This window comes from Squalius cephalus, assembly GCF_949319135.1.
Source record: "Squalius cephalus genome assembly, chromosome: 17".
Classification (NCBI taxonomy): Eukaryota; Metazoa; Chordata; class Actinopteri; order Cypriniformes; family Leuciscidae; genus Squalius; species Squalius cephalus.
This window is the reverse complement of record NC_137138.1, coordinates 14,356,386-14,370,080: the sequence shown is the minus strand read 5'-3', so window position 1 is coordinate 14,370,080 and position 13,695 is coordinate 14,356,386. Positions and strand designations below refer to the sequence as shown.

The following is a 13,695-nucleotide window of genomic DNA, read 5'->3' as shown; positions in this document are numbered from 1 at the left end:
CCGCTCAATTTCACTCAAACCTTCTGGCATCCTCTCTCCGCTCATCATTCTGGTTAGAGCAGATTTGAAGAGGGCCTTTCATCATACGCTTTCAACGAAAGACCTTTGAATGCTATCCACTTTAAGCTCAAATCTGGCAGTGAGCACAGGTACATAAGCACACAAAATATTCAGAATATATTGACGGGTGACTTGCGTCTCCACTTATACTGATTAAAGTCCTTACAATACAGCATCCACAGCAATTTTAGCAACCCAAGAAATATAGGCTGCTGCATAATTACACGAAGACTGTGTCTTTTTACATTATGTTTAATGGTAGGACATAAGAATTTCATATTAGCCAGTGAATCTATATTTTTACTGATTTCCATGGGGTTTAGCTACAACCAAACACAACATTGCATTTAAATATTTACAATATCTCAATTTAAATAGGCTATCTAATATCTGTTGCACAAATTTTCAGATGCACTTCAAACCTTGGCTGCATCCAAAATCGCATATTTCCCTACCAGGCCTATATAGTAGGCGAAAATCAGTATTTGACAAAAGAAGTATGTCATAATTCACAGTACCCATAGGCAGAAAGTGTCTACTAGTCATATAAGTTTTGTATAGAAATGAGCCATTGATTTGTTATCCATGCTCTCGCATTTGTTGTCTGATCTGTTTTTTTTATTTATAAATATGTCTATGATTGTTTTAAATGTTAATATGTATAGGTGTTGTCTCTGATGATAAACAAATTATCAGAATACATTTCACCTCTTATGTAGTACATCTGAATTTTATACACACATTCATGCATAGAATACTTTGTTTTAGCGCTCGCAAAGTAAGTAGCCTACTTATTCAAAATAATACCTACTCAATAGAGTATATTATTTCGGATGCAGCCCCAGTGTACACTTCTGTCCTGGACTTTGAATGAGATTTGTTGTGTGTCCTCACCAGTTGGTATCAATTAGTTTGAGACTTTAAATTATTTAGAGGAAGTGTCTGAATGTGTTTTGAATACAAAGAATATCATAAAGCAATGGGAGTTTACTTGATGCACTTTGGTGTTAATGTGAAATGTGTTCAATGTAACGGAAGAAAAACAAGACAGAATCCATTATAATTAAACAAATCCGCAGTCATTAACTAGTGGAGTTTAGAAAATGTAATCATTAAATTGAGGATAAAATTTATTTTAGCTTAGTTTTGCAAACAAATCACAAAAAGGAATATGATGCATTTCATATTTCACCAAACAATAGATCATCTTCCAATGTTTGTTTAACCATGTTTGTGTCCATCAATAACAAAGTACAGCGGGAATTCTTCATGTAATTAATGCATATCAGATACATTTACAGGATTTTAACTTAGCTCTGTAAAAAAAAAAGTATATATTAACCCCAATTCCAAAAGCATAACATTTTAAAGTTACAGTAATCTGAACAAACAACAGTATATATGCTGGAAATCATTAGGTTCTTAAAATGTTGTGCTGTTGAGTTGCTTTTTCAGTATGCCATTGATCCAGGAGATATGTCTTTTGGAGAGAAATGTGTACACAGTTGGTTTCTCGGGATTACCACATCCTCTCGACCGTGATACCAATCCAACTATGTTTTTCTTACATTCCAGAGGTCCACCGGAATCTCCCTGAAAAAGAAAAAAAGGTTATTTTTCCTTCAGACAGGTAAAGGGATGATTTCAAAGAGCCTGCAACAGCCATAAATCAAAGACAACAATATGACATACCGAACAGGTGCCTCTCTTTTCCTGCTTGTTTCCTGCTGCTGCACACATCATATCTTTGGTGATCACAGGATCGCTCTCGTAGAAGAGGTTACACTGATGTCTGTCCACAACTGTCACCTCTAACATTTGCAGTTTATCAGAAGGTTCCTTGTCATTAAAATTAGTAGTTCCCCAACCTGTCACAACACATTTTGTTCCAGATGGAACATCTTTTTCCTTTTTAGGGATTTTTTTGGGCTTTGCTTTCACTGTTTTGTTTAGCTGCAGAAGAAAAATCAATACTCAAATGCATACTGTGAAAAACATCATACGGTCATCGTGTCTAAACAACAACCACTTTCAATTCATCCTTACCCTAATCAGCATGATGTCATCTTGTCCAGTCCTTTTATTGAATGTTTTAGGTTTTGTATAACTGTGGATGCTAACACGCTGAGAGCCTTTACTCGGAGTACTCAGAGACAGAGATCCTATGAGAACTGTCACAGATGAAATGGGTTTTCTGAAATAGAAAACTGACTTAGATGTGCAGATACTTTACAGTGAGAACCTTAAACTAAGAAATTGAGGGATGCTGGCTGGATTAGCATACAAAACTGGGATATGTGTCCTGGTCAAATGAATTAGCAAAAAAAAAAAAAAATATATATATCTTGTGACGGACTACCATCCTCGCAGTCGCAGCATCATCGCCCCTTGCAACACACACGGAGCAGCTGACCAGCAATCAACGCACACACCTGACAGCTATCTCTCTTCATCCCGACATCAGTCGCCCCTGGCAACACATACAGAGCAGCTGACCAGCAATCAACGCACGCACCTGACGGCCATCGACCAACTCATCACTGGGGCCATATAAACACCAGTGAAGAAAAACCAGTTGAGTTTTTGATCTACCACACATTCACTAATGTCTGTTTACTCGTTTCTCTTACAGAGAGTGATTAATGAGAAGGAATCTAAGCCTTGATAGAACTCTCTGTTGGTCAAGCTAATTCCCTGCTGTCTGGCTGACGTTTGCAGTCTTCACTCCACTTTCTCCAGCACTCTCAAAACAGAAGCACAAGAGCACCAATACTCCTTCAATCCAAACTATTGCACAAGAAATATAACGCACCCTGTGGGTTAACAACTTATGTGTTTGCTCTCCTTTTTCCCCAAGCCCTGCTACTATATATATGCTTGCATTAAATAAATGGTTACACTTGTACTAACATTTATATTAGTTCTCTGATACAATGCGCTTATTGTGAATAACGTACTGGTTACTTTCGTAACCTCGGTTCCCTTAGAGATAAGGGAACGAGTACTGCGTTGCAAACGCTTATGGGAAAACTCCTTTTCTCGAGAATATTGAAGCCTTTATTTTAAAACGCATTTGCTACAGCACAGGCGAGAGCATCAGACCCACGTGAGTGAGCTGATAGGCTGTGCTGTGGGCAACTGCACGAACCAATGGCGGATAGACAGAAGCGCGCGAGCCAATCAGGGCGCTTGGCGCTCTGTCACTGTCAAGCGCGCGAAACTACACGTGACCATAACATATAAATACAGATAGAATCCGCCATTTGACAGGTATAATCGACTGAAGCGACAAACCTGCCATAAGAAAAATAGCACGGCAAGGCAACGCAGTACTCGTTCCCTTATCTCTAAGGGAACCGAGGTTACGAAAGTAACCAGTACGTTCCCTTACGAGAACGTTCTCTCGTACTGCGTTGCAAACGCTTATGGGAACGTTTCCATTTAAAACGCCGTGCTATTAATCTTTTGGCCGCTCTGACTCACCAGAGTTCCGGGAAGTACAGAATAGCCAGGATAAAAAGAGACCGAACATCGGGCCCATCAATTATCCGTAATAAAGACTGGCCAGAGCCAGTCATTTAACCCACAAGGTGATAGCCGTGTGTTTAATATCAAACTAGTCTGGGTCCGCAGAGCCAGAGTCTAGACTGAAAAGACTGTAACTGCAAAGCAGGGACATTAAAGTTATAATTCATCGGATCTGGCCAAAGCCAGTCACTTAGTCCACAAGGTGAAAACCGTGTGTTCAATATCAACTAGACTGGGTCACAGAGCCAGTGTCTAGACAGAAGAACTGTAGCTACAAAGCAAGGGCATTAAAGCTATAATTCAACAATGTGGACGGAGCGGATATCCGGCCGCCGCACATATGCTATAGATGGGAATACCCAAGTGACCATGGTTCAAAACTAGTCTGGATCCACAGAGCCAGAGTCTAGACAGAAAGAACGCATGTCTGCAGAGCAGGGACATCCAGATTATAGAATCTCACAAATGTGGACGGAGCGGACCAGCCGGCCGCCGCACAAATGTCTTCAATGGGAATACCACTTGACCAAGCCCACGAAGAGGCAACACCTCTCGTGGAATGAGCTCTAACACCTATGGGACAAGAGAGGCCCAGTGAGGTGTAAGCCAGGGCAATGGCGTCAACTATCCATCTGGACAGTGTGGTTTTAGTGACCGGGAGGCCCTTGGATCGGCCCCCGAAACACACAAAGAGCTGTTCAGACTGTCTGAAAGAGGCCGAACGCTCCAGATAAATTCTCAAAGCTCTGACTGGGCAAAGCATGAGAGAATCGCTATCCTCCTCGGAGGAGGGGAGAGCTGACAGAGAAATAACCTGGGCTCTGAACGGAGTTGAGAGCACCTTAGGAACATATCCATGTCTTGGCCTAAGAATGACCTTGGAGTCATTAGGACCAAACTCCAGACAGGAAGCGCTGGTAGACAGCGCCTGTAAATCCCCTATTCTCTTTACTGACGCCAGTGCTAGAAGCAGGGCGGTTTTCAGAGAGAGAGACTTAGGATCAGCTGACTGAAGTGGTTCAAAGGGAGGTCCCTTAAGAGCCCGCAGGACCAAGGAGAGGTCCCAGGCCGGAACAGACGGTGGCCGAGGCGGGTTAAGCCTCCTGGCGCCCCTGAGGAAGCGAACTATAAGGTCGCTTTTTCCTAAGGAGGCCCCGGCTTCCAATACGTGAAAAGCAGCAATGGCTGCCACGTACACTTTGAGAGTGGAGGGGGAGCGACCCGCGTCCAACATCTCCTGTAGAAAAGACAGTACTCTTGGTACTTCACAAGTGTATGGGTCGAGGTCTCGAGCTAAACACCAGCTGGAAAACACTGACCATTTACTGAGATAGAGGCGTCTGGTAGACGGAGCTCTAGCTTCCTTTATAGTATTCAGGACGCCCTCTGGGAGGTTCTGGGGTACCCGTTGAGTGGCCATACATGTAGGGCCCATAAGTCGGGACGGGGATGCCAGATTGTCCTGTTGGCCTGAGTCAGGAGGTCGCGCCTCACTGGGATTGGCCACGGGTCTGCTACAGACAGCTGCATCAACTCTGGGAACCAAACCTGGGTCCGCCAGAGAGGAGCTACTAATAGCACTGCGCTTTTCGTGTTCCTGATCCGTTCGATGACCTGAGGGAGCATCGAGACCGGGGGGAACGCATAGAGAGGAAGGTTGGGCCAGTCGTGGGCCAACGCATCCCTGCTCTTTGAGAAAAAGATTGGGCATTGACAGTTGTCTTCTGAGGCGAAAAGATCTACTTCTGCCTTCCCGAAGACCTCCCAGAGTAGGAGAACTGTCTGAGGGTGGAGAGACCATTCCTCTGGGGGAACTCTGCCCCGAGAGAGCATGTCTGCTCCTGTATTCAACGTGCCTGGCACGTGAGCTGCCCTGAGCGAGCGCAGATTGGTGTGAGCCCATAGCAAGAGCTGTGAGGCTATGGCAAACAGGTTGCGGGACCTGAGGCCGCCCTGGCGATTTATGTAAGAGACCACCGACATGTTGTCCGTCCGTACCAACACGTGGTGTCCCGCCAGGTATGGGAGGAATGTTTTTAGGGCTAGAAAAACTGCTCTCATTTCGAGGCAGTTTATGTGTAGGCGTTTCTCCGAGCTCGACCAGAGGCCGGAGGCAGGCCTGCCCTCGTACAGAGCTCCCCAACCGGAGTTGGAGGCGTCTGTTGAAATCATCCTCCTCTCTGAAACTACCCCCATGCTTACGCCCTGCTGGTACCAGCTGGCGTTTTTCCAAGGGGCCAGGGCTTGAACACAGCGCTGGTCCACCTTGATAATCAAGTGGCCTGAATGCCAGGCATGGGGTGGCACCAGAGGAGCCAGCCACAGCTGAAGAGGACGCATACGCAGTAGGCCTAGTTGGAGTACTGATGATGCAGAGGCCATCAGGCCAAGGATCCTCTGAAACGTTCTGAGGGGTACAAGAGAGCCCTCTATGAACGATGCCGTGAGCTGCTGAATCGTTAGAGCACGGGCCGGTGTGGGCCATGCTCTCATAAGTACGGAGTCGAGAACTGTTCCCAGGAACGTGATACGTTGGCTGGGCAACAGAACACTCTTTGCAACATTGACCCTGAGCCCTAGACATTCTAGATGGCTGAGGAGCCAGGCTTTGTGAGTATGTGACTCCGCCTCTGACTGGGTCAGTATGAGCCAGTCGTCGAGGTAGTTTAGGATGCGCATTCCCCGCTGTCTCAGGGGGGAGAGAGCTGCATCCATGCACTTCGTGAATGTACGAGGCGCTAGTGCCAGTCCAAATGGAAGAACTGTGTACTGGTATGTCTGCCCCTCGAAGGCGAATCTCAAGAATGGCCTGTGGTGGGGGTTCACTTGAATGTGAAAGTAAGCGTCTTTCAGATCTACTGAGAAAAACCAGTCGCCTGGGCGAATCTGCGCCAGGATATGTCTGGTCGTGAGCATTCTGAACGGCCGTGACATGAGAGCCTTGTTCAGATGTCTGAGATCTAAAATGGGTCTCAGGCCGCCGTCTTTCTTTGGAACAAGAAAGTATCGGCTGTAAAAACCTGACTCGCTCAGAGAAGGGGGGATCTTCTCGATGGCCCCTTTCGCCAGCAGACTTAACACTTCGGTGCGGAGGACATGACTCAATGTGCCCCTTACCGTGGTTTGTATAACCGCGCGAAAACGCGGTGGTCTGCGGGCGAACTGAAGCGAGTAACCATGCTTTATGATGTTCATCACCCATACTGAAACTCCGGGGATAGCTTGCCAAGCTAGAGCCCGCAGAGCTAGAGGCATTATCATATCTGGAACACCCAGAGTGGGGGGCTCGGACTGACATGTATGCATGTGAGAAATTATGCTCGATTTGTGCTTTGTGTGGGTCGCTGTTAAAACAGCGTTTGTTTGCAGGGGTGCGTGACATGTGACGGGCCCATGAACTGCATTTAGAACTGCTGCAGCCGCCTGAACTGAAGAGGGAGCCGTGAGCAGTAGTCGAGCGATTTTTGGGGCTGGTCCGGCCGCAGCGGGACAGTGACCCCTCTTTGTGCCGGTTAGGACGGCTTCTTGGGCTCGTGATCGAGCGTCAGCTTCGGCCGCGGGCCCTGGCGCTTAGGGAACGGGAACCGTTTCGCTGGCTTCATGTGCTTACTGGTCTCAGCCGCTGGGCGGGGCTGGAGGACCTGGGACACCACTTTCTCAGGTCGCGGCGTGCTCTTGGGGCGCCGTTGGACTGAGCTGGAGCGCTTTGGTAGAAAGTGTCTCATGGCGCTGGAAGCCTTCTGAGCTTCAGTGAAGCGATCGGCGAAGCCGCTGACAGATGGGCCGAAGAGACCTGAGGCTGTGACGGGCGAGTCGAGGAAGGCAGATTTATCCGCGTCCCTGATCTCGGTTAAGTTTAGCCAGAGGTGGCGCTCCATTACCACTAGGCTGGCCATATTGCGGCCCAGGGCTTGAGCGGTGGTCTTCGTGGCCCTCAGTGCCAGATCCGTGGCACTCCTGAGGTCTTTAAATGTGTCTGGGTCCGGGCCTGACTCATCCATGGAACGGAGAAGTTTGGCCTGGAAGGCTTGAAGCGTCGCCATGGCGTGAAGTGCAGAGGCGGCTTGACCGGCGGCAGCGTATGCGCGGCTGGCAATGGCCGAAGTAGTTCTGCACGGCTTAGAAGGGTGCACCGTCTTAGACCTCCAACTACCTGCAGTGGGGGGGCATAAGTGTGCAGCGACCGCTTCCTCCAGTGGGGGGAGGGACACATATCCTTTCTCTTCAGCGCCGTCAACAGTGGAGAGCGTAGAAGAGGCAGATGAGCGCGTTCGCGCTGAAAAGGGCGCGCGCCAGCATTTTGTGAGCTCTTCGTGAACCTCAGGCATAAATGGAGCGGCGCGCTGACGAGGGGCCTGCTGGCGCCCCGGCAGGTACCATTCATCGAGGCGGCTTCTGGCGGGCTCAGCTGGAGAAAGCCAATCGAGTCCCAACTCGTCAACAGCGCGAGACATGACACGGAGAAGTTCGGCGTCAATGCTCGCTCGAGTATCAGAAAACTCTAGCTGAGAGGGGGGGGCGGGGTCCGCGGAGCCCGACCAATCCTCGCTCTCAGATGCCGCCATAGAAAGTGCGTCATCGACGTCATCCGGAGATGCGCCGAAAGAGACGAGTCCAGCCGCTTCAGACGAGGGGCGCTGCTCGCTCCGAGAGAACAGGACAGGCGAAGAAGGCGTGGGCGAGGCACGAGGAGAAAGGCCCGGCGTGCACTCGCTAAACTCACCGCGCTCAGGACGCCTCTGATCGCGCCGCTTCTTCCTACGGGGCTCGTGGGGCGCCGAAGACGGAAGGTGGGCGGAATCGGTCACCGTCGAAGACAGCCTTGAACGGAGAACGGAGACAGGCATCCCGTCGCAGAATTGGCAGCCGCCTTTCATGAGCGCTGCCTCGGCGTGCTCAGGGCCGAGGCAGGCCGCACACTGGGTGTGTCCGTCGGATGCATGCAGGGAGACCCCGCAGCTCTCACAGATGGAGAGAGGCATTATGCCGCGCTGTGAAAACAGCGGTTTGCTCTTTTAGATAAATATGCAATGAAAAGGATATAATTTTTCGTCGGATGCCACAGGGAAACGCTCAGCTGGCGAGATGCCGGGATGCGAAGCTGTTCCGCTGGACGGCTTTTCCACGACGAGGGCTTCTTACGACCGGAGAAAATCAGCGACGAGGTGAGTCGAGCTGAAGGAGATTAAATCTGTCAAATGGCGGATTCTATCTGTATTTATATGTTATGGTCACGTGTAGTTTCGCGCGCTTGACAGTGACAGAGCGCCAAGCGCCCTGATTGGCTCGCGCGCTTCTGTCTATCCGCCATTGGTTCGTGCAGTTGCCCACAGCACAGCCTATCAGCTCACTCACGTGGGTCTGATGCTCTCGCCTGTGCTGTAGCAAATGCGTTTTAAAATAAAGGCTTCAATATTCTCGAGAAAAGGAGTTTTCCCATAAGCGTTTGCAACGCAGTACGAGAGAACGTTCTCGTAAGGGAACTGTGACTGGTCAAATGTCCCTAATATTTATTTTTTAAGAGCAAATACATCTTTTAATGGAGTTGTATTTTTCCGGCATTCCGATTGTCACAAAAAGGACTACATGTCATAGAAAGTCATATACACCTAGGATGGCTTGAGGGTGAGTAAATCATGGGGTAACTTTCTATCCCTTTAAGAGTTTGTTTGCACAGATAATTTTGATGGCCAGATGTACGATAATTATCGTATTTGTACGATAATTTTGACCTCTGTACGATGTACGATCAATAATGGAAAAAATCCTATAATGTACGATAATTTCAGACTGTGTGACACTTCAAATGATGGTCGTTGTAATAGGGCTTCTCATTGATCTAGCTGTGGATTCTACGTCTACCGGGGGAAGAACGTGTAGAGAGAGGGAGCGAGAGACCTTGCGTGTGTGTGCTAGTGTGCCTCACGAAGCGCATGTAAGGACCCAACCAATCAATTGTAAGTGCGGGCGGGCTTTTATCTAAACTCCCGAATCAGAACCGATATACGATACTTGGACATTTCCAATCTGGCAACACTGATGGTCACTTTTGAACATTCTGTTGATATAAGCAACTTTGCAACTACATGTCAACTAACTCTCATTAGAATTAGACAGTCTGCTTAAAGGGTTAGTTCACCCAAAAATGAAAATTCTGTCAGTAATTACTCACCCTCATGTTGTTCCAACCGCGTAAGACCTTCGTTCATCTTCGGAACACAAATTAAGATATTTTTTGATGAAATCTGAGTGCTGGATCACTCCTCCATAGGCTGCTATGTGACCGAAACTTGCTGGCCCAGAAAAGTTATTAAAGAGATCGTTAATATAGTCCAAGTGACTCCAGTGGCTCAATCTTAAGTATATCAAGCGACGAGAATACTTTTTGTGCGCAAAAACAAACAAAAATAACGACTTTATTCCACTTTTCATTTCCTTCTCTCTGGGCCTCGTAGTGTTTTTGCGCTGCGCGTCTGTGTTGCACGTCATCACGCATCACACACATGACCGGCGTCGGCCAATAGTGAGCCTACGTGGTGACGTGAACACAGACGTGCTGCGCAAAAAGACTATGCGAACCAACTAGAGGCCCAGAGAGAAGGAAATGAAAAGTGGAATAAAGTCATTATTTTTGTTTGTTTTTGCGCACAAAAAGTATTCTCGTCGCTTGATATACTTAAGATTGAGCCACTGGAGTCACTTGGACTATATTAACGATCTCTTTGATGACTTTTCTGGGCCAGCAAGTTTCGGTCACATAGCAGCCTATGGAGGAGTGAGACATAGCTCAGATTTCATCAAAAATATCTTAATTTGTGTTCCGAAGATGAACGAAGGTCTTACGCGGTTGGAACAACATGAGGGTGAGTAATTACTGACAGAATTTTCATTTTTGGGTGAACTAACCCTTTAATATCTAACTCTTTATTATGATGGTCCCAGACATTCTACTAACTATAAGTAACTTTGCAACTACATGTCAACCTATTCTAACCCTACCAGTCTACTAACACTCTACTAACACACCAATGAGAGTTAGTAGACATGTAGGCACAACATTACTTAGTCAACAGAATTTGTTAAAGAGACCATGCATCAAAATAAAGTAAAACTGTTCCCTCCTGTTAAAGCTGGATTTATTATGGTATCTATTTACTATGTGGGTATTTAATTGGTAAACTCTTAAGTTATTTATTTTAGATTTTTTCTATTGGAACAAAGACAATTTTTGTGAAATAAATATTTATACTGTTTAAAGAAGTCATGTCTCTGTCTTTCAGTCCAAAAATGAATCGGCAGGGTCCTTCATATTATTGTGACCATTTAGTACACACTTATTTGGTATCGATACTTATTTTTCCTGGGTGGTAATATCCCCTAGTTTGGCTCTTTTAATTCGTAGTACCCCAGCCAAAGGTTACACCTGCATTTAATTATAGCTGTAATTAATTTCTTATTTCCTTACTTATTAACTCACCCTTAAACCTAACCATATCATGAAACCTGTCCCTAATCCTGTATCCCACCTCAATAGCAGCAAAAGTGTTTTGAAATACAACAGGAACACAATAAGTACATTGTACCTAACATTTTATGTAAGTGTACTTAAGTGTGACCAAATAGATCAATAAATGGAAAAAAATTACAAATTTAAAACGATAAATAAATGAATAAACATTCTTTAAATAATAATTGTATCTTTAATTTGGACAATTATTTTATTATAAGAATGAGGGGAAACAGAAAGATTATATTAAGCTTCACATAGATTTTGCAAGTTCATTTGTATGCTCAAAGTGGTTGCCTTACTCTTCGCAATACGCTGCAGTTAAAACCCATTGGTTTTGAATGAGGATTCCCCCACACACATGGGTCTTTTCCTTCTGAATGGACACCATCCACGGCTGAAGTTTTTTGACAACTTTGCCCCCAATTATGGACACCTCAGAGCAAGCTGGAATGGAGTTTTTAAATGCATTTTCAGATTTAACAAAAACCAACAGATGATTTTGTTTTGTAAACTTTCTAATCAAACTCTGTGACAGATAAATAACCATTACCTGCCACTTTGAAAAAGGTGAACGCCAGGAAGTGATACAAAACCAAATATCTGCAAACATCCATCTTGTCGACCGTTCTCTCAGCCAAAAGTCAATGTGTTGCCTCAGACATCCAACAATGTCAAGTGTGAGAGCAATGAGGAAATAACAGTTTTTCAATGCACGGTTTGGTTGCTTTGTGGTCAGAGCAGAATCAAAAGGTGTGCATATGTGGGAGTGTTTGCATGCAATGTGATGCATCTGTTTTTGCAAATTTTAACAAGTTGACATTTAGTTAATCTCTGTTTGAAGAATCCAAAACCAACAGATAAATGCACTTATTAAACAATACCTTATAATCTACTGTCATAACACTTTCTGTGAATGCTGTTACATGAGAGAGCAGAACTTAAAAAAATAAAAGCGCTTTAAAGAGAGTCAAGCTCTACCGACTGTAAATAAAAATAAAACAACAGAAAATAATTTGAACCCATACCCTATAGTATTTACATTGTCAGAAAGGCCTTTACAAAACTCTATGGGACAATCTATGAACAGCAACTGTTTGGATCCCTAAAGACTTATTTAGTAAGGTATTGTATTTAACAAACTATAACACAAGCTCGTATTTTCTGCATTAATCAATGATCAAACGCAAGAGTCCAACTATGGCACCATTTCGAGTAAACAGATACAGTATTTTTACATTCTTTTGTATTCCTCCCCTATTAAAATAAGTCTGAGAGGGGTTCTTTGTGACATGAGGTCAGACATGAGTCTTGAAAGTAAAAGTCTCATCAGGGTACATGTAGTCCTCACTGAAAGATTGATGTGAAGCTAAAATGACTAACGTTTTTTCACACCTTTAGAAGCAAAGCAGAAGCTTCAAAGTAAAACACAAGGCTGCAGTCTCCTGATGCGCCAACCTTATAGAAGTGTGAATCACAGCTGGAGAATCAAATGAAGACCCAGAGGTTTTTATTTAACCTCATGTCAAGGAGAGAAAATAACAGATCTTGGGAGGGAAAATGAAACTGTTTTATAAAATGAGTTAGGCTACTTGCAAATGAGAATATTTTAACTTGACATTTACAAATACAGAGCTTTTGGAAAAACTGATGTTGTGAAGAATTTCAAGACGACAGAAACAAACAAACTGTGCTGTGGTTAACTATCATTGATGTTCACATTATCATTATAATATCATAATGCAATAATTTAGATTATAATACAGATACATTAAAGAAGAAAAAACAATACATAACTCCTGAAGTGGAACTTTGGGAAATTTAAGCTTTTTTTAGCACAGGAAACGAAACACATATTTTCATGTTTTTAAAATGTTGTGGTCTTGGGAACAAACACACACTGGCACATTCTTCTAGACGATGCTGCCCAGATGTGCGACCATTTATGAACACCTTTTGAACATCTGCTGATGATCACAATAAAGAGCAAAATATGCATCAAAATACCACCATGACAAACAAAAAGACCATGGAAAAGAATTTGAGGTTTACATTTTCCCATTTTCTTTTTTTATGTATATTTGGGTTGCACTAAAAAGGTTGGAAATCAAACTACAGATGGTTAGACTGCTTGTAGATTGTATAAGAAAAGTAAAATTATTGTACAAAAAAAGAGTAAATTTCAGTTAATTCAGTTGATGTGTGACATTACACAGACATGTAAACATCAATACATCTTAATTAGAGTTTATCATTATTTTTGGGGATGTTGTATATAAAGTGAAAAGTGAAAGTGTTTGTGAAGGCAAAGTATGGTAACCCATACTTGGAATTTGTCCTCTGCATTAACCCATCCAAGATAGTGCACACACAATAGGAGCAGTGAGTAGAGAACACACACTCACTGCAAACTGGACACACACACAGAGGAGTGGACAGCCATTTGTGATTGGTGCCTTGCTCAAGGGCACCTCAGTCATTTCTTGCCGGTATTGAGATAGAACTCACAACCTTGAGGTTACCAGTCTGACTCTCAAACCATTAGGCAACACCTGCCCCAATCCTATCAACACAGGAACAAGACTGTTCAATTTAACAAG

At 44.7% G+C, this 13,695-nt stretch overlaps 1 protein-coding gene across 1 annotated transcript; it reads right to left on the bottom strand.

The window, feature by feature from the left end:
* Positions 1-1,165: 1,165 nt before the first annotated feature.
* LOC307144721 (granzyme K-like) lies at positions 1,166-11,772 on the bottom strand. The gene is made up of 5 exons (XM_079847283.1): positions 11,649-11,772; positions 11,398-11,542; positions 2,107-2,254; positions 1,753-2,013; positions 1,166-1,653 (listed from the first exon to the last, which is right to left on the bottom strand). Exons 1-5 carry the CDS (start codon positions 11,710-11,712, stop codon positions 1,483-1,485), a joined length of 789 nt encoding a protein of 262 aa, XP_079703409.1. The 5' UTR covers positions 11,713-11,772; the 3' UTR covers positions 1,166-1,482.
* Positions 11,773-13,695: the final 1,923 nt, after the last annotated feature.